Raw genomic sequence first — 21129 nt, forward strand, 5'->3', positions numbered from 1 at the left:
TCAGAAGAGGGTTTAAAGTGCACACTTTTATTTTCTATTACAAAGGCTAAAAGAAGCAAGTTTGTTGTTGTTGTTTTAAGAACAAAAACAAAAATGTTGTTAAAACATCTACATTATTATCCTGATACTAGACCTTATGAAAGATACTAAGTTCTTTTTTAATAGTAAAGCGTGGTATTCTTAAATTATATTAATACAAAGACATATTAAAGGACTCGAAGTCATTACTACCCAGCTCAGAACTGCAGCATCCCCTCGCTGTCTTTTCCTTTCACTTGCTAAAACCCATTTGGTTTTGACATACAGTTTCATACAGGCGAAGTAGGGTATTTAGTTTGTTTTTCCTTCCCCCTGTAAAGGCTGGGTTCGCACCAGCAGCACTTAAACCTTGACCTTTACCAAAGGATTTGGGAAGAGATTTTCACCAAGTCCTTCAGCATTTAACAAGTGGATCTACCTTAACTACCACAGCAGTTAACTACCTTAACTGCTGGGTTAACTGCTGAGGTGCTGAGAGCACCAAGCATTTCTACTGAAAGTACATCACGTGCTGAAGAAAAACCTCTTGATTCGATGAAGTGAGGCCGGGAAGCCAAGTGTGAGGCTTCCTGCCTTTTACAATGTCCCTTGAGATAATATAAGCTAAGCCTTATTGTGAAAGCTTCACTCCCCAGTTAGCAGTATAATACCCTTTCACTGAGATGGGACTGTAAGGACCATCCTAGGGGGTTTTAAAAGCACGAACAGGTAAACCTGCCCCATCTCAGAATTTATACCTACCTACACAAAACCCTTCGCTCTGTTATTTCCCTTTCCCTAACCCAAATAAAAGTCTTCATATTTTAAATGGAGATGCTGCGTTTCCTGGCCCGAGTCCTTTTTTTCCTTTACCCTCATTAGAAAGATTCCTTTGATACCACACACATATAATATTATATAGAGCGATATATTTAATACCTGTGTATATATGCTTTATGGGAGGGGTCACATATATACACACTAAAACAAGTCTGGTGACAAAGTACTGCAACACCACAGACCAGGTTATCATATCAGGGGAAACAAAAAGAGATACTCAATGCAACAGCCGTGACTGTAGGCCTCCCACCCCTCACGCATGCTTGCCCTCTCCCCATCTCGGCCCCACTGAGCAGCTCAGCTCCTCATGCAGAGATGGGGAGAGGGCACCATGACCCACTCTGGAACCTAAAACAAGTTACTGTATGAGAAATCACAGCGCAGCGAACGCTTGAGTCACACTAGAGATGCAGATTTGTATTAAAAATAAAAACACGTTCCAACATTTCCCAGTCCAGATTAGTTCCTTGGCATCCCTGCCCAACAGGACAAGGTAACCCAGAAGCTGGTGCCTGTCGCTTTCCCTCTCCTTCTCTGTTCCTAAAATCAACCAGCACAAGGAGCACCAGCAGAAGATATGATCCGGACAGCTACAACGAAGAGCAGAGCAAACACAGTACCTAAGCTCTCAAAAAATGCCATATCTGATATTGCATTGGTCATTCTTTTTCTCCATCCGCACAGATTCTCCTGGCTCTCATCCTTCACCTCTCACGTAGGCAGAGCTGGAAACAACCATTTCCCTCCCCTCATCTCCCTGATCTACCATAAGCCACTCATGTTTCCTCAGACGCTACAGCCCAGGCCCCTTTTGGGGGAGATCTCAAGGTGCTGCGCAGCCAAGAAGGGAAGCTCCCATGGAAACAATAACCCCTCTGCGTTTTTACAGGTGAGGAAGCAAGCTTAGAGGCACATGTGGCTTATTTGGACCCAAGACCATTCCGCTCCTGTCCCATAACTACCTCAGTGCTGCTGATGCAGCTACTTGGAGGCTGGTTTAGAGAGGCGCCAGCTGTTCCCACAGCATCTCCTGCATATTATTACCATGTCCCATCTCTCTCAAAGCTGGGAACCCGATGGATATGGGTGCAGGCAGGGTAAAGCAGGACTCAACAATGCCAAAGCACTGTGTGGAACACAGCCAATTTGTATTTACCATGGATACAGTGCTGTCTGCCAGCCCCAAGGGCTCTCAGCTTGCTGTTCTGGGAGCCTGCATACAAAAAAAAAAAGAAAGCAGGGAAGAAGACGCTTTTGTGTTGGAGAGGATGATGCCATCCATGCAAACAAAACTGCAGAGCACAGCTGGACTGCAGGAGAGACGAGAGGGAAGCTCAGGATAAGACATGTTTGCTGCTTACAGGATGGGAACACCAGAAAGAACAAGTCTGGCATACAGAATGAGGCCTCTCACTGCTGCCACTATGAAAACCAAAAATCTTGGCCAGGGGTTCAGCCCTGATGGAGAAGCATCAGTGGGCTGAGGTCCAGTGAATCTGGACTGGACCTTTAGCGCATCTAAATGTGCTTCCAGCTGAATTCCCATCAGCAAAGCATGACCAGTGCCAGGCCCTCCATGTTACACCCACGCTGCCTGATGGTGTCCTTCTAATTCAATCCCCACCCAGTTCATAAAGTCATTAAGGTGGGCAAAGACCACTAAGATCATCTAGTCCAATCATCAACTCATCACCTGACGGTGCAGAATAAAGCTCAGCTCTAAGTAACCACCAACACACGCCACTTAAAGAGCAAGAAGGGAACCTCACTGCCTCCTTCCTGGACACAAGCAGACAGAGAAATACAGCCTCCTTTTGGTTACAGCTCCCAGTTACCGAGCTCCCAGGAAAGCAGGCCCAGTTGTGAGGCTTGCTCTGCAGCACTGAGAAAAGGAGCACATGAACTTCATGGTCCCCTTTTCAGCAGATGTCCAGCCCTTTCAGCTCTGTCTTCCTGACCTCTGCAGCCACAGTCCCAATTGAAGGGCAGGGGAATGATAAGGAGAAATTCTCATTCACATCCCAGTACAGACCGGATCCATTCCTTTAAACGAAGGACAGCGAGAACAAAAAAAGATGGAGAGAAAGGAGAATTTAGGGGGAAAAAAAACAGAGAGAAGATGGACCACAAACTTGGTGAACATGGCATTCGCTGGCCAAGGAGGAATCAAATTCACGTTTTCATTCACCACTAATAAATCATCATCTCAAAAATCTTAAAACGAAAGAAAAGGAAAAGTTCTCTTTGCGAGACACGGATTTTGCTCGCCCTGCTACTGCCTCACTCGGAAAACCCGCCCAGCATTTCTCCAGCCAACAGGCCCTCCCCCCCCCGGCCCTTACTATACACCATCCCGCAATAGGAAGTTGTATTTCCCGAAGTCGTCGTCCCGGGGGCAGAGCAGCATGTCCTTGCGCGCTTTGGCCAATTTCTGTTTCAGCACCTCCCTCCGGTCTAGCCACTCCGTCAGCTCATCCTGGCCGTGGGCATAGCGGCATTCTTCTCCTTCGGGGCAGGCCTTGTTCTTCTGGAACCTGCCAGCACAAGCAGCACAGTCAGCAGGGATCCCCCACCAGGACAGGGGTTAGAGCTCTCCCGTTTGTGAGACTCCACTGGGGCCCACCAAAACCGGCTGCAGACTCTCCCTGCTAAGGGGCAGGTGACTCTCCTACAACTTGTGTGCAGCCAAAGGAAGGTAAGTAGAGAGGCTGGACACAGAAACAGAAGAACCTATGAGGAGACTCAGTCAAAAGAATGAAATGGTGTAAGCTAGAGCTGGACCAGCAGGGACAAGAAGAAGCCACCACCCAAGAGAGGAAATACCAGAAAATTCTAAAGCAGCCACAAGAGACGCAGCTTTCTCTCTGACCAAAATGGCATTTCTAACCATCACAAGCCTTCTGAAGGCACCTCAAGACACTGATTTAGAGGGCGTGAGACATTCAAGCAATTTAATAAAGCATCTGGGATTCCCCCAAGAATTGAGCCAAACAGACTCTGTTTAGCAGACAGAGAGCTGAGCATGTTATGGCTACAAAGGGCAGACTTGAAGCTTGCTTTCCTTTTCTGAAGCTGTGTCTGGAAATGTATTTTTACCACTGAGTAGTCGTCACTTCTGGGATCAAACAGAGCCGTGTGCACGGTACCTTTCACAGAGCTGGAACTCGCCCATGGGGAAGCGGTAGCTCCAGCAGCTGGAGTCACTGTCTGAGGTGAAGACCTTCTCCTTGTGCTTCTCTGACTGGATGTGCTGCTGCCATTGCTTCTTGCTGTTGCTGTTTTTCCCGCAGAGCCAGCAGTGGTAGCCCATCTAATTGGTGCAGAAAGGGCAAAAGGCCAGTCAGTGCATCAATATTCACACTCACCTGCCTTTCTCACGCTGGCATCACTTCTCCCCATCTCCCTCCAGAGCATCCTGGTTCCTTGCCTCCCTCTAAGACCTCACACACTTCCCTGTCACACCATTTCCTGGGTATCAAGCTGCTGCTGAAGGTGAGCAGAAGAGATGCTCTGAGTCTACCCACAACTCAAGCTGACTGTGGGGCACTCAGGCAGCACAAGAACCCTTAAGAGCACAAACTCTTCCCCCAGCCACCATTCCTGGGCTAAGGAGACACATCCACCCCTGATTTTCTCAGGTCTCCATGCTCTGGACACAGCTCATCTCCAAGCTTCCACTTCTTTTCCCACAGGCCAGCCATGGTTTTCCCAGCTTCCCCAGGAGGAATCCTGGGGAGAGGCTGAGCCTGTGCAAAAGAGAGCGCAAGGCAGACACCTACTCACTTGAGGATTAACAGAAAAGCTGTTGCAAAGCCTTGTTGCCCCAGGTAAATACCCTCCCACCTCATCTGTGCTGCTCTAAGCTGTCCATCTAACCTACATCAGCACGGGCTCTTTCCCAGAAGAGCAGTTCAGCCCCTTCTGGCTTATACCTGGAGCACTGAAGGAGAAGGATGAAGGACAAGAGATTAGCTTGTTTACCATGATGTCAGCATAGTCAGTGGGCATCTGGATCTGTTTCTCCCCTTCTCGCGAAGTGAGTGGTGTTCCCTCTCCAGGCTTCCCAGGATTGTGTTTCTTTAGCCACATGTCATAGGTCTGCTGCATATCTAGTACTGCACAAAGGCGACCCGTGAAGTCACTCAGATAACCTCCCGCACAGCGCACAAACTACAAGAAAAGGATGAACGGTGGGGCAGCCCTTCCCTCCCCTCACCAGTGCAGCAGCTCCTGCTATCAGAACCCAAGGCAGTGCTTGGCAGGCCCAGTGTCACCTCCCCAGATAAGAACTATGGGCAGAGGAGCTAAATTTACAGCTCCCCAGGCTGGCATGAGGAGCTGTCTTCTACGAGTCAAAGAGCACATGGCAGCAGGTACACAGAGTATTCAGGAAGGACAGAAGGTGCCTCATGACCCCCATAGACTTCACCCCATGAGGTGATTCCCCATCAGGCTTGATTCTGCTTGACCCCAGCAGACATCTCACTGCAGCCACAGCAAAGGCAGGGGCTGGGCTTGGATCCATCGCTTTCCTCTAAGCCTACACTTCATCCTCAGTGCTCAAGGAGGAAGAGAGCCTATAAGTAAACTGGCCACAGGAAGCACTAGGGAGGGGAGGAAGACCTAATGATAGCCTGCCCCAGAGCTCAAGCCCTTCCCTGAGGAATGCAATCAATGTGTCCTGATGCTTTTAGTTTAAAACCCATTTGGGATGCTGCTGAGAAATTTTGGCTGGAAGATTTGACTGCACATCTGCCTTTTTGATCAATTTGTGAGACAGGCCATGGAAAAATCAGAGTAGCAGTGTGATGTCCTAAATGCAACGCGTTACTGATTTACTCCTCGTTAAATGGGTAATTGAAGAACCCAAGGTAATGGGGAATAATTAATGCAAATTCCTCCAAACTGAAACAGTGCTGTTGTTTGAAGATTCACCTTCATGCTCGAACAAACACAACCACACTGGTCTGATGTGCTTTAAAAAGGCTCAGTAACAAAAGCACTTGAACTTGCATCAAACAACAGCATTTGGCACAGCAGAGAAAGACCCTCCATCCAAGCACAAAGACTGAACAACCTGAAATCCTTCAAGCTTTCCAGCAGCTCCCACCACAGCAAGGTAAGCACCTGAAAAACTGGGCATTGCAAAGTATCTTTGTTCCCCAGCTTGCTGTTGGTCTGAATAAACAACGGATGACAGAGAACTGATGGTCCCTCTGTGAGCCCTACTCTGCTCCCATAGGCACAGAGCTGCGTGGGGTCCAACTGATATAATGCCACTGAAGCTCTCTTGGGGAATCAAGAATGAGTCTGAACAGACCCTGCATCCACAGCCCACATTTCCCACACTCACTTTTATTTTCCTTCATGAAGGTCCACATGTCTCTCTCCTCAGGACTATGGGCGAAGGAGCAGTTGCCCACATACTGGCATTTCCTGCCATTTTGTGCATGGATACATAACTGTTAAAAGACAGAGAGTAAAATTTAGCATCTGCACAAACATTCCTTGCTGGAGGGGAAAATGGGCTCAAAAAAAAGCCAATAAGGGTGTTAAACTGCACACAGGAGAGGTCACAAAACAGGACACATCATGTAGCATTAACTCATGCCTCTTTTCCTCAAGCTCCCTATGACATGAAAGGTAAGATTTCCCTATAAACACTGAGGCAGCTCAGTTCAGCGCCTGGCCTCTCTCTAAGTGCCCTTCCCACATGGAACTGGTCCTGGAGAAACAGCAGGGAGCAACCTGGACTGACCCAACAGTGTCTCCTGCTGGTCACACTGCTGGCCCCAAAGGTGACACATTCTCCAACCATCTCCAAGCAGGCGAAGATAGGCCTATGGCAACCTGCCTTTACTCAACCCATGAGTCAAGGGTCATCTCCTACTGCAGCAACCGTAATAATCTCTTGCTGCCCCCTCCCAGCCTCCAGCAACAGGCCTTCCACTGCAGAGTGCCAAAGGCCTCACACCTGGACATGGATACAGGGGATCCCACAGGGCAGCAGAGAGAGGAGCTTTTTCTTTTTAGGGAGAAAGGAAAAGAGAGGGTGAGAGTAATAACTGCTCGTCATATTTGGACTTGGAGGTAGAGGTTGGATATCTACTGTCTTCCTCATAGCATGAGGCTTTTTAGCTGAGTTCTTGGTTTTCCTTTCAAAACACTATTTGGGTGAATTTCACAACAGACAGCAGCCTGGACACGGCAAAGGCAGGGGTAGGCTTCTCCCCCTGACCACTCCATCTCCCCTCTCACCCACATTAAGAAACCTTGACCTAAGGGAATCCTCAAACCTCATCTCCAAACCCTGTGCCAACCAGTTCTAGAGACGGTGACTGCATTAACAACAGCAACATAAACTTGCATACGTGTGTAACTGAGTGTTTCAAATGAGTGCTGCTCCTTTTTCTGCTCCACCATTTTTCTGGATGCATCTGAGATCTCGCTGCCTTCAGTCTGTCCTGCTCTCACACCTCAGCCAACATCACGTGCCTGCTTCCCGGACAGGTCTACAATGGAGCACGCCTCAAAGCACTGCACAATGCTGGGAGGAAAGGGGCACCCGGCCAAGCCATTGATGGGGCTTACATCATATTGCTGTGGGAAGTTGCGGATGGAAGGCAGTGGTCGGACAGACACCCACTTCTTCTTCGCTTTGGACATCACCAACAGAACTCGACGTTCCTTTGTCCAACTAAGGAAGAGAGAATAAATCAGTTGAGGTAAAACGAAGAGCAAAACAAAGCATTGTTTTCCTCAGAGATCTCCTGAATATGGACAGATGACCTGACCCTCCAGTTCAGCGTGTCCCTGCTGCTATCTGCCTGCTCCTAGATATCCACATCATTGGCAGAGGACTCAGAAGAAGGGTGTTTAGGAGGATTCCTCCCTCCACATCTTCCATGTTTTCTGGGATAGATATTTTTGTAAAGCCACAAAAGCTCCCCCCACATCTTGCATGGCATTACCAGGGATTACTAAACAGCTGTGTTCTACCCTTTGACACAGCCAATTCTTGTGCAACAAGATCCGTGGAAAACATTTGGGAATATTTTCTGCTTGAAAGGTACAGCAGAATCACAAGTCATTACAAGTACTGCCTTACAAACATGAAGTACTAATTCTTGGGCAGCATCAGCAAGCGATCACGAGGAGATCATAGTATCATAGTATCATAGTATCACAGTCCCGTACGGGTTGGAAGGGACCTTAGAGATCATCAAGTCCAACCCCCGGGATTCGAGCCTCTGTGTAGCAGAGCGGCACTTCTACCACTTGCACCACAGGGGGGATTCGAACCCCGGGCCCCGGTGTTGCAAGGCGGCATTCCTACCACTGCGTCACCGGGGCACACCACCCCGGGCAAAAGCCCCAGCTCTGTTCAGCAGCTGCACAGAGGTTTTATCTTCCCATTTCAGGAAGTAATCCTCTCCTCCTTACTTCCTCCAGCAATTCCTGCCTCTGTGTCTTTTCCATCAAAGGCATTTTGCAATAGGATGCTGAACTGTACCTATGTGGCCTGTGTTTTGGGAACCGATGTCCTATAAACCTTTCCATCCTATGCTGCCAAGTTGCCTGGGTGAGAGGGTCACCATTTCCATGGACCAATGGCCTATATCCAGCCAACACTCCCTTTCTATCAAACCCAACGGGTCCCATGTAACTAGGAGGTACAAACAGACTTATGTCAGAGAAGAGCAACAAAAGCAATGAAAGGGCAAAGGAAACTAATTGCAGAAGTACAACACCTGGGATAATTGCTAATAGTGACATGACAGACATCTTTAAACAGCACAGAGTATAAACAAGCGCAGAGCAGAACTATTTTAGTGACCTTGCTAAAGAGGAATGATAGCAGCTGGAGGAAAGGGAATTGCAGGAGCTGGACTGCAAGCACTAAGATTAAGAGTCTGGCTGTGATGCACCACGCACGATGCTGGCAGCAGGTACAAGCAGTAATGAAGAGAGCTGGAAACTGGAAAACATCTGCCTGTAACACTCATTATAAAACACCCTGAGGACAAAGAGGCTGCTAGGAAGCCTTACAACCTCTCCTGACAATGCCAAATGAAGCCTTGGAGAATGTAAGAGAGAAATTCCTGCCCTTCAGGAGGGGTGGGGGAAAAAGGAGGTTGCATTGCTCACCAGTGGCGGGCTTTGGCACTGCAGTACTTGAGGTCTTTATCTGGCTCCACCAGTTGTCCGTTCCTCCAGCACTGGCCACAGACAAATTTCATCTGGAGGTCAAAGGTGCTCGATGTGGGAGCCCGGGGAGAAGCCTGGGGAAGAGAAGCAGAACCTCAGGCAACCAGAGCCAAAACACACCACCCCTAAATGCCACAGTGGCAGCCCTCGGAGCACCTGTGTGCCACTGACTAGTTGATTAAAACAGAGACAGCTCACCAGAGTTAGCTGGTGGCCCATTGAGATACCAGACAAGAGCAAAACTAGTGCTTGCTTCAGCATGATTTCCTGCATTTTGACTTCTGGCCAAGAGCACATCCAGCCTGGCAACTTCCAGCACTGACCAGGCCTGGCTGCCAAACCCCTGCAGCATATCCATGTACAGACAAGCTCTGCAAGACCTGCCCCAGTGCTTAATCCCTGCTTCCCTACAGGGAGGGCAACCCACATCCTCCTTGCTGTGCACAGCAAGAGCTCTGTCACACAGCTTGATGAGCCCCTGGGGAGGAAGCCAGGCTGTGACACCAGGCAGGAGCTGCTTTTGGACCAAAAGGCTCGTGTTACACCGAGCATTTGAAACACCAAAATCAGAGCAGGATCCTCTTGTTAATACTTTTCAAAGCCGTTTCTGGGCAGGTTTCCATCCCTCACAGTTCCTTTGCTATGGGTTTCACAGGCAGTTAATTACAATCTCTGGACAGAGGTACAACCGTAAACACCCACATTCAGCCACTCAGCTTAATTGGCCTTCTACCTGTCATCATCACAAATGGATGCTTTGGGATTATGACCAACAGACTGAGCAGGAAAAAAACCCAACAAGCAAAGCAAGTCCCATATCACCACTGCCTTGCATTATCTCAGCAGATCTCTGCAAAGTCATTTCAATTTATTCCATCACTGTCAGACACAGTGCTAGTGTCTCCTGTTCATTCCCAAACCAAAGACCAAACCTGACTGCAAGGTTTGGTCATGGAACATCCTGGTCATGGAACATCCTGGTGATCGAACCAACTGTGAAGCACAAAGGTGACACATCAGTAAGCAGCTCATTAGCTGCTAACCACACAAGCAGCCCCTGCAGCTGCCATGCCTTCACTTCTAACCCTGGGCATCTCATACAAAACAGACAGGCAAGCAGTGTCCCAGAGGAACTGGCTTCTGCCAGCAACAGCAGTAGTGTGGATCCTGCACACATCACTGGGCACAAGGAAAACAGCAAATGCAGATTCAAAGCATCTCCCAGGAAACACTACATAAGCTACCGAGTGCCACTCTGCATCCTCCAGACCCAGTCTTTCAAAGCAGATGTGGCAGACCGTGGCCCTCTGGCTCTGAGAAGCTACCCAGAAAGCTGACCTTTGCATGTGCTGACTGCAAAAGGCTCTCGCTGCAAAAGGACTTCTGGAGAGCCACCATCTCTCTCACAAAGCAGCACTGATTCTGGCCTGCCTGCCTGCCTGCAAGGTGGCCTTTCTGGTAGCATCTGCCACGTGACTTGCTCATCTCTTGGCCTTCACCGATGCTGGTGACCACAAAGAACACATTAAAGTGGCCAGCCAGTCATCCCAATGGGGATTAGGAGTAAAACAAAAATCAAAGCTGCTGCTGTTGCCTCTACATGACTGTATTTGTAAAACACATACCTGGCAGGCTGCTGATAACCAGCAGTGTGGAAATGAGTATCACATGAGGCTGGAGCAGACCAAGCCAGGCAAAAGTGCCTCCGGCTGTGGCACCAAGCCTTGTTCTAGAGCCAGACAATATAGTGTTAGTTATGCACCATGGCAACCACATAAATAAAAGTCTTTGGCACAACAGCTCGCCACTTGAGGATCTGCTAAATACAAAGACCCAGCAGTACCATGCGTGTCTCCCAGCTACAGGAAGTCCTTTCAGTCATACTAAAATGTTCTCTGGAGGATCTGTGTGCCCTTGGGGGATAACAGAGCAGCCTGGGTTGCTCAGTCACCTGAGCGAGCTGTATTTAGGCACGAGTATCCCTTATGACAGGCAGGGATGATCCTTTCCTCTCCCTGCTGAAGCTGCTAATGCTGGGGCTGGTTTGCGTGGCGGATCTGCAGCTGGCCAGTGGGGTGAAACAAAACAGCCCTCGAGAAACAGAATGAGGGCTTAAACCCCTGAGGTGTGCTGGGAGTTGAGGACGCCCAACTACCAACTGCCTCTCCTGATGAATGACTGCCTCTTCCATCAGCAGCCACAGGGCTTATTCCCATTGCAGCCTATGTATGAGCTCTTGGCAAGTGTTTAGCAAGAAGTATATAATCATCTGCCATTTCTTACTCAATCTTCTGTGTCATCATGGCTGCCAGGTGCCTGTATGCTGCCTTGCCCCTTCCACAACTGGAACACCCTCAGCTGCTGTGTCAAAACTGCTGCAAAATCCCTGGGAAGAACTTTGCTTCTGCTGACCAGAGGGCACCAGGGCAAGCATGGATCACATTGGATGATGGGAAGATGATGTTTGCTTTTACAGCAGTCCTGGGAAGTTGTCTTTGCCAGGAGGCCAACTTCAAAAGCTGGAAGGTCGCTGGGAAAACTCTGAGTCACATTAGTCTGCTTGAACTGGGGAACATAATAGCAAAAGTAAACCTCTCTCAACAGAAACATTATTCCTGCCACCAGGGTCTTCAGCAGCAAGCCTGTGTCTCATCCCAGAGCAGAGTCCTCTGCCTGAATATGTGCTGATGCCCAAGCCATGGTCTGCAACTGCAAACAGAGATGTCTGACTGGCTTGACTTGTCTCCCTGTCCAGTGATAGGCTGCCAAGCCCTGCAGATAACTGTTGGTGCGTATAGTAGTAAGCACATTCTGACTGTACCAACAAGGCTGCTGCTTCGCCTCTGAACAAACTGAAATCCTGGAAGGGCTCAGGGTAAATCCAGCTCTGCACCAGGCATGTGTGGGGTGCAACCAGACTTTGTATTAACCATCAGTATGAAACACTGCCAGGACCCAGAAAACATATCTCTCTGCCCATCCCCTGATGGCTGTTGTAACAGGTGCTGGCATTTATTTTTCTCAGCCTCTGCCCCTGCAAGTCCTAGCAGCCAGAAATGAAACCCTTACTCAGCATCTAGAGCTCACATGCTTCAGTGGACATGCTCTGACTGTGCCATGCATACAACTTATTTTTCTAACAGCAATACCTCCAGTGAAAGGTGAACATGATGCTGCAAGGCTTCAAAAATACAGCTGTCCATCGATATTGTTTTACCCCAACATTACACAGAGAATGATGAGACAGAGCTTTCTTACAGTCCTTTCCAATTGCCATATCATCCCTTGTCCACTAAAGGGCAGCAGGACCTCTTTGATCCCCACTCTGCATGGACAGGAGCCCCAGAGTCTCTCAGTTTCAATAGCACGACGTCCCAAGAAACACCATTCTCTTTGTGTTGCTCTCTGTGTTCTGAAGGCTTTTTTTCCACCACTGAACTGAGCAGATAGAATGCTGATAAACAAGCTGCAAAGACCATCACATGCACTGCAAAACAGAAAGCTCACAGCTGTCCTCCTCCTCTGTGGCCAGCCTGGTTTCCTGGGACCTGCTAGGCACAAGGCATAACAGTAGGAGGGAAAGAGAAAAAGTGCTGGAACAGTTAGGAGCAAAACCAGGCTGCATGCCTGAGATGCACCTTACCATGCTGTTGGTTGGTTTGCTGGCATGTGCCTCCATCTGTTGCCAGTACTTCTTAGATTCCTGAACAATTTCTTCGTGGGTCATTCCTGGGAACAAGAAGGAGGAGACAGGACTGAGTTACTCCATTTTGGCCAACAGAAGAGAGAGAGAGATAAAGGGAGGACTGGCAGGACTTCCAGCACTGGGGCTTAGGAATCCCCTGTGCGGCTAACAGCTCCCAACAGGCCCACCAGGAATGCCAGCAGGGGATCCAACACCACCACAGAACCTGTTCAAAAATGAAGGTAGGGAAGGATCTCTCTCCAGCATTCTCACTCCAACCAGAAAAATGGGAAGAGTTTGGACTTCTGAGCACATTCAGATTGGGTGTTCTTCTCAGACTGGGTACAAAGAACCCTGATGCTGCCTCCAAGATGTTGATTCTTGACTAGGGATCAAGGCCTTGATCAGCAACACCAAATCAGCAGATCTACTCAAGGCTCTAAAAATGACATTTTGTTACTGTTCTATCATATTCCGGAGTTTTTTGCCATTAGCATTATCCCACTGTTTGAGACATCTAGAATCTTCAAGCCCCCAGAAGTCTCAACTAATCCCTGTTAGGATTAATTAGCCTGCTACAGACTTCAAGTTGAGTGTTCATCAATCAGTAAGTGAAGAAAAAAGCTGAATTTCAATAGTCCAGCCAAAGTAGAAAGACCAAAGCCTACAAAGAAACAGCTGCTTCTCTGTAACCAGTAAGAAAAGAACTGCAAGGTTTAAGGAATCAGAAATGAATCAGCCAACAAGAAGGGCTAGTCAGACTTTATCTAAGGAATTAGCTCCTGGCCAACTCAAGGGGTGAAGTAACAGCCTCTGTCAGCACCAACCAGATTAGATGGGTGCTGCAATGTCTCAGAGAGCCAAATATCAAAAGAAAAGTATGGAAGAATAGGAACTGGCTGGTCAGTGTGAGAACTGGCTCCATTAGAGATAAGCTGTGTTATTTTAGTGCTGTGAAGACCTGAGATACCTGCCAAAACAAACTGAAGAAGTATCTTACAGCTGCCAGTTGACTGCAACAATTGGGATGCTGAGGGTGGCCTTGGTGTAGTGCTCCAGTCCAGGCTTATAAACCTGCTTGCTTTGCTTTTACTAAAAGTTTCTATTATCAAAGTTTGGTGTTGCTGAGACATGCTACATGGACATGATCTCTGATTTGGGAGTCAGTATGTTCCATAACATAAGGGCCAGCAAACTGAAGTTTTCATCTCAGCTTAGGCTGTGTGCAACTTGGGTAAGCCACAGTACACCTGACCTCAGTTTCTCCATCTGTGATTTCAGCTGTCCAAATCCCTGCTAGACAATAATACTGCCATTTGTACAGGGTTTAAGCAGGATTAAAGGACTTTCTCCAGGAAGTTTTGCTGAGGCCTCCAAAATGGCAGCTGCTGCTTAGCTGCTATTCCCAGATCCTGATTTTTAATGACAGAAAAAGATAGCAAGGTATGTCCGTGAATAGCCTCACTGAAGAAGCAGTCCTGTCCACCCACATTTTCAAATCATGGGAACCTTCTCTCTGCAAATGCAATCCATTATCCCCATGAGCAAAGTCACATGTTCTGTAAACGCTCAAATGGCTGTGAAATGCAACAGCCTACTGGTTTCAAATGCAAGCTGCTGTGAATGATGATGCTCCCTTCTTATTTTTGCAGAGCTCGTGGTGCCTAAATCAAGCTCTCTGCTCCAAGGCAAAGGCCTTCTCAAAGACTGGTGACAACCACCCTTCATCTGCTGCCTTAACAAGGACTGTATTTAAGGGAGGTAATAATCTACCATTCTAGAAAGGAAAACAAAGAAGGAGAACAGGCCCGTATCCAATGCTTTGCAGAAAAATAAAAAAGATTATGGCTGTCCCACTGTTGGAGAAGATAAGAATAAACATAAGACTTACTGACCAGCTCTGCAGCTAAAACTCTTAGATTGCTTTATTTCCTCAGCTTCTCTTTTGAAAGTGACTCCTTCAAGAAAAGGAGGCAAGAGGCAAAAATCAACCTATTTCTTTTATGGGTAGAAGAGGAAGGAAGAAGGAAAGAGGGAGCAAAGAAACACCTAGAAATAACAAATAAATATGGGGTGAGGTAAAGAGCAAGGTGCTTGAATACTAGAGTGCCCAGAGGACTCCATGCAGTATCATGAGCATTTAGTGCAGTAATCATCTTAGAAATTCTACTGTTGTAACTTTTTTATTTCCTATGGCCATGAGTAAGTGAAGCCAACTGGACAAAATACAGATGGCATTTGCCACAGTACACTACTTGTTCTTCACTGTCCCTCATGAGCCAAGGCTAAAGACTGCATGAGCAACAGTGACAGGGAGCTGAACAGTAAACTGAGTTAGTTGCCTCCAATTACATAAAAGAATGGAAGGAAAATTTAAAACATGTTTCCTTTCTAAGGCATTTCCATTACCAGGCTGGACTCTGCACTAAACAAGACCCTGTGGTGAAAAACATATTCAGGCATCTTTATGTGTGGACCATCATCTACTCAGTCAACAGGAGAGCAGCATTGTCACAGAGAGAGAGAAGTGAAAACACCAGATGTGGCAGTGTAGTGGTGAATCTGTTCAGAGAAATTAGAGATGCACAGTCTGCCTCTTGCAACTGCTTTGTCACCTGTGCATACTGCTATTCTTACTGCAACAGATGTTTATTCCAACTCCCAACTGCTATTTAGGATCTTCTGCAAGATTTGTGCGTCAAAACACCTTTGAAGATTCAATTCTACCTAACAATCATTTCAACTTATACAGCTGGTCCCAAAGGAAAAGCCTCCTGGTCTGCAGTTTACAGTAGCTCCTGTAAAGGGACAAGGACCAAATAATCTCACAGAACACCTTGGCACAATTTTCTGTGTCACCTGAGGAGAGAGATTAAGCATAGGCACAAGTGAGCAACAACTTCTCAGCACTCCTTCCCCTTTTAACTGGCTCCAGGCACATGCTAGAAGAAACTAAGGCATCACCAGTCCTGCACCAAGCCACACTCACCTGAATACTGCTGCAGAAGCCAGACCTTGAGCTCAATGAAACTATGAGCAAAGTGGCAGCTGTCCTCACGCAGGCAGCCATAGCGCACCTCGTGCCGGCACACATCAAACTGAAAGTGTTCCTGGAACTGCCGGATCTTGGAGTATTTCAAGGATGTGGAACGCACAATGTGGACTAGACACCTACAGCCAGGCCAGAGAAATGTGAGTCATCAGAGCACTAATTCTCCTCCCACTCCTCCTTACATCTGGTTTTCATACATTGGACTGAACAGGCAAAGGACACACGTGATCAGCTCTAGGAGATGAGAACTCTAGGAAAACACCTGGGAAACCAAGTTGCTGCCCTCTCTGACTCTCTCAACTCTAGGTAGATATCTGTAACCTCCTAAGCCCATGAGTGATGACTTCAAAGCCAGAAAATGGATCCACTTCAAAAACATGCAGCAAATATACAAACTCCTCTGGCTCAGCAAAGTTTCTAAGCCTCAGGTTGCCAGGAGCCAGAAGGGGTTGTATTACTGTGTACTTGACATGCTTCTTATACTTGTTTTCCTAAACATTCGTTATCAGCCAGTCAGAGGCAGGATCCTAAGCTAGAGGACCTTTGGTTTGACCTTTATGTAAAGGCCAAACTCAAAGGCAAAATAAGTCAATGGAAAACTCAGGTTGACTTCAAAAGGGCTTTGCTCGTGCCTCAAATCTCCTAGCATCAGCAGCAAACATGGAGGGAGAAGCATATAGCATTACTGACCATACTTTAAGCTGGCCTACAATTGGAACCCACTGGGAGTAAAGAAAGAAAGAGATGAGGGGGTTGGCGTTAAACTGGTTGGACGTGTGAGAGATTGCTCCCATCAGTGCAACAAACATTCACTCACTTGTTGTCATGGAAACTGTGTTTGGCAGAGAGGTTGGAGCAGACAGATGGCGTGTCCTTGGTCCCTTTGCTGATAATCCGGGGTTTGCTGTCAAAGCAAATCTGAGAAGAGAAGAATTAGCACACTAGGAAAACCTTATAGAGAAGTAAACCAGAGCCATTCCACTTGGAAGGGGAAGAAGAACCAGAGCCAGCCTATTCTAATGTCCTAACTTTGAACAAGCCTGGTGAAAACCTCGTGGTAGGGCATTAGAATAAAGTAAGCAAACTTTTGGAAAAGCTTCAGGACAACATTTTTGGCTTATTTTCCACAGTATTTTCCACTGTGGTTGGAAACATTTTGGTCACAGCCACATATTCTTTTCCAGTTGGACAACAGAGCAAGAACAAGGAGGAAACGATGAGGAAAAATAGAAGGGGGGAAAAAACACACAACAGTTACAGCTAAGAACGTGTTTTTTCACATATTACACTGCCAACCCAGGGAACTCACGTCAAAAAGAGCTAATCTCTAACTGACCAAGGCAGACGCTCAATACAGACACTGCTGCTGCATCGTGGGATTCTGATTTTTAAAACATATTGATCCAAATTACACTTCAAAACAACACCTCAAGACAGAGGAGGAGGAAAGTGGTCCCATGTGGCTGTGTACACCTCAGGGAGCTGTATGGGTGAGGAAAACAACCTCACCCTCCTCTTACATGGCTGCACCCATTGCTCACTTCTGGGTACAGAGTACTGTCTGGGACATATCAATGCTCCAGATCTACACTGAGGAGAAGCTGAAGGGGCCCACCCTCCCCCCCCCAGCTCTGTACCTCACAGAGGAAAGTGAAGATGCCTTGATGTTCCTTCAGGAGCTTGGCAATGGTGAGGTTGCTCTGCTTGATCCCACCTAGTGGGTCAAAGAGGAGGTCACGGTTGAGAGTCCCCTTCCTCTCCTCCGTCCACACGTCGATCTCTTCCTGGTGGTACGCGAAGGTGCAGTTATCCCCGTACTTACAGTCCTGCTTGTTAAGCATATCTACAAAGCAACAAACAGCACACACCACCACACAAGGAGGGCGGCCCAGTCAGAAACTAAGCTCTCTTTTGTCTCCTCCCACTGCCCACACCTCACAAGGAGCTGAAAGCAAGAAAACACAGAGTTAAGGAAAAGACATCTCCCTCCAAGTTTGCGTACACCAAGGCATTTAGAACAGTTAATGTAAACTTCTAAGTGGTGACACTCCCAAGATGTACAGTCTGTTGTGGAAACTGGAGATCTGCTTTAATGCTACACTTGATCAAGACCAGGCTGAAATTTATCCAACCCCTTTTAAAGCCAATACAGATGAAGTTCTCCTAGCAGCCTAGCACTAAGGAGCTCCACTATCTTGGATCTCTCTCCCCAACTCATTGGGTGCTTTCCAATGACACTGCCACAGGGACCAGTCCAGTCACATTAAATGTGACCCAAGGGATGGGTTGGAGCAAAGAAGCTTTTCCCTAGGCCAAACCATCGACCTGCCATATGGCTGCTAGGTAGATTCTCAGGAAAGCCTGCAATAAAAGGGCAGCTCCAAGCCCTTGGCTGTGCACAGCACCACACTATGCCTTTGCAACTCTCTTCCTGCTCCTCCACTTTCTACACTGCCCATTCTCCGCAGCATGAGAGTTCACCTTCTTTGACTGTACTGGGCCTTACAGTCTGTGGGCTACTGAAAAAACAGGAAGACCCCAGGGACAGCAGGCAAGACCAACAGGAAGTCTTCTTCCAGACCCCTCACCCACACCTTACAGCCCCTTCCCAGCCAGCAACATCTCTATCCCCCCCAGATCACCTTTGCACAGGTAATATGATCCCACAAAGTTGGTTTTGGTTGGGCGAGGACGGATCCTCTTCCAAGTCTTGTCTTCTGAGTTCTTCAGCCTGCCCAGCAGGATGTCTCGCTTGCATTTGTGCTCCAAGCCTTCTCGATAGGTGTAATCACCAGCCTTGGGCCCTGCAGCAGAGAACAACTTCATCAACCTCTCCCCATCAGCCAGGAGAAAGGCAAAGCTTTATTATGGCCAATGCTTTGGGTGACAGAGGAAACACATCACCTGTTTTAGGGTAGCAGATGTGACAGGCTTGTTTGAAGACATGGGTGGATGCTAGAGGGTTCTTCACCAGCAAGGCTGTGTTGGATATTACTGGTTCTGGCTGGGGCAGCAGGTGCTCGGTGACTTTGGGCACAGCTGGGTGACTCACTCCACCAAGGCTGACCTGTACAAAAACACACATACTCCTCTTCTAAGCTCTGCAGCCATATGGCTAAGAAAGCTCTGTAACCTCACACCTCACTTCAGTCTCTCAGAAAACTTCTTCCTCGTCAAAACATTCAACTCTGAAATGACATTTCCTGAAAAGCTGCATGTAACTTCATCAAAACTAACAAAGCGCAATATGATCACCTCAAGGACAGTTCTCTTTCTTGGTAAGGGGCACCAGTTTTCTATCATGGACAGAACAGAATGTTCACTCACTCATTCTCATTCCATCCATTACAACCAACTCTCAAATCAACCCCACCACTATCCAGAAAAAAAAAAAGAAAAAAAAAAAGGAACAACTCATCAGTGAGTCTTTGGGGATTGATCTGAGGACAAAGACTTTGTGCTACAGCTGTGTAACAGGCATAGCAGATGAATAGGAATCTAAGAACAACCTGCATTCCAGAAGAACTACACTCGTCTTAAGAAAACCTGGTTTACTCTGATCCACTCTTAAGAGGCTGCCAGATACATCAGCACACTGGCCTCCTTGATCCCCTGTTGATCCTACAACCTAAGTCACACTATGTTTACTTTGGCAACATGCAGAATTGGGGATAAAAATGAAGGCAAAACAAATGTCTTCCTCCTGACTGTGGGAAAATCATTACCTGCCTTGTCACAAGGTGGGAGGAAATGCTCATTGGGGCAGGCGAAGAAGAGGGGCCAAATTACCTACTTCAGCCAAGTCACTACTACCTTGGCTCCAGAGCACCTTGGGACATCAGCATGCGGGATCGGCTCACTCACCACGGGGGACGGTTTTTGGCTGCCAGGTGGATGTCGCAGTTCCTGAGGGCTGCTTTCTTCTGGGCCAAAGAAGGGAGAAAACAGAAACATTTCACTTCTAGAGGTAGTTCTGCTCACAGAAAGACAAACATATGCCAGCAAAATCACTTTGCTTTATTTATTTCATAACATTTTATACCCAAAACCCCCATATAAGTCTTGGAAAAACTCTAGGGAAGGCCTTCTTGTCCCAAAACCATACTGAATTCAACTCTGTGCCACTGAGCTCTGACATTTCTAAAGTGGCAGCACTGAGGCAGTCCAATCCTTAGGTAAATCCGTGTGTTGAAGTGCTGACTGGCCAATCTCTGCTCTTCAGGACATATTTTTGCTAACCAAACCATACTGCAATACAGCAGACAACCTAGCCAAGAAGAAGCCTGTCATCCCTTATGGGACAGGTGGAAACTTGCTTTTTGCCCACTGATCTCCACAATTTGGCTCCTTGTGGCATGAAGTCCAGTACTCAAGGCAATGAGATGCTTACTGTTCTGAATCCAGAGATGGGAAGGACCCACCATGACCTTTACCATTTTGTCCAGTGCAAAAAGGTCCTATCTCATTTAAAACAGTCACCAGGGTTTTGTTGGTTTGGTCCCAAATGTCCAACAGTCATCAGGGAAGGTGGAGGAAACACTTTATAGTCAACTAAATTGTGCCAAGGGAGGTATCCTGGATACCAAGACACAATTAGACCTCCCTCCTCTTCATTAAACATCCTGTGTTCCTTTCTCCTCTGAGATTTCACAGCATGCACATACTAGTTATCTGGGTTTACACACCTACAGCCGTACTTATGACTCCTAGACATACCCAGCTGTTCTGCTCAAAACAATCCCCTGCCCTCTTCAACATCTGTATTCCTGTTCTGCAGCGCTGGCAAAGACAGCTAAAGGACAGACCTCAGCACTGAAGGAAACAGTCATGACATGAACAGGTAAAGAAGCACAGAACTCTGTCAGGCCCACACCTACCGATGGCAAAGGAGTCCAAGGCATCCAGTGACCCCCTGCTCGTCCCAAAGGAATCCAGGGCATCGAGACGTGAGTCTGTGTAGGGGAGCAGGTCCAGGGAATCCAGCGAATCTAAGGTGGAGCCACCACTTCCTCCAGGCGGGGGCTCAAAGTTATCCAAGACAGAGGAGGAGGAGAGCTGTTTGGTGGGGTCCATCACCAGGCCAAAGGAGGCAGGCGGCAGCGGGGTGGAGACAGGGATGCTGGCTGTCACAACTGGGGGCAGCAGCGGAGTTCCCCCTGGAAACACGGGGATCAGCTGGGGCATCTCTGTTGGCAGGCTGGTGGGAATGGTGCCCTGGACCAAAGACTTTGGAGATTGGGAAGGGAGAGGATAAGCAGCGTATTAGAAATAAGAAGAAGGGAGTGACTGAACACAGAGAGAGCCAGCAGACTCCCACTCAAGCATG

At 47.7% G+C, this 21129-nt stretch overlaps 1 protein-coding gene across 9 annotated transcripts in view; it reads right to left on the bottom strand.

Moving 5' to 3' along the window:
• The window catches only part of ZC3H7B (zinc finger CCCH-type containing 7B), a 40473-nt gene continuing 19344 nt past the window's right edge, over window positions 1–21129 (bottom strand). For 3 of the 9 annotated variants that reach the window (XM_015860901.2, XM_015860883.2, XM_015860892.2), the window contains exons 10-23: window positions 20681–21029; window positions 19614–19726; window positions 18708–18870; window positions 18446–18607; window positions 17441–17646; window positions 16621–16721; window positions 15741–15922; window positions 12710–12795; window positions 9007–9140; window positions 7450–7555; window positions 6212–6320; window positions 4840–4973; window positions 4005–4168; window positions 1–3392 (exon numbers count right to left, since the gene is read on the bottom strand). In XM_015860901.2, coding sequence (XP_015716387.1) covers window positions 3200–3392; window positions 4005–4168; window positions 4840–4973; window positions 6212–6320; window positions 7450–7555; window positions 9007–9140; window positions 12710–12795; window positions 15741–15922; window positions 16621–16721; window positions 17441–17646; window positions 18446–18607; window positions 18708–18870; window positions 19614–19726; window positions 20681–21029 — 2202 coding nt within the window. In that variant the 3' untranslated portion in view covers window positions 1–3199. Of the gene's footprint in view, window positions 3393–4004; window positions 4169–4839; window positions 5029–6211; window positions 6321–7449; window positions 7556–9006; window positions 9141–12709; window positions 12796–15740; window positions 15923–16620; window positions 16722–17440; window positions 17647–18445; window positions 18608–18707; window positions 18871–19613; window positions 19727–20680; window positions 21030–21129 lie in introns of those variants that run through there. The other 6 variants (XM_015860918.1, XM_015860858.1, XM_015860874.1 and 3 more) reach the window with 5 other exon arrangements.

Source organism: Coturnix japonica, chromosome 1 (assembly GCF_001577835.2).
Source record: "Coturnix japonica isolate 7356 chromosome 1, Coturnix japonica 2.1, whole genome shotgun sequence".
In the NCBI taxonomy this organism is placed as follows: Eukaryota; Metazoa; Chordata; class Aves; order Galliformes; family Phasianidae; genus Coturnix; species Coturnix japonica.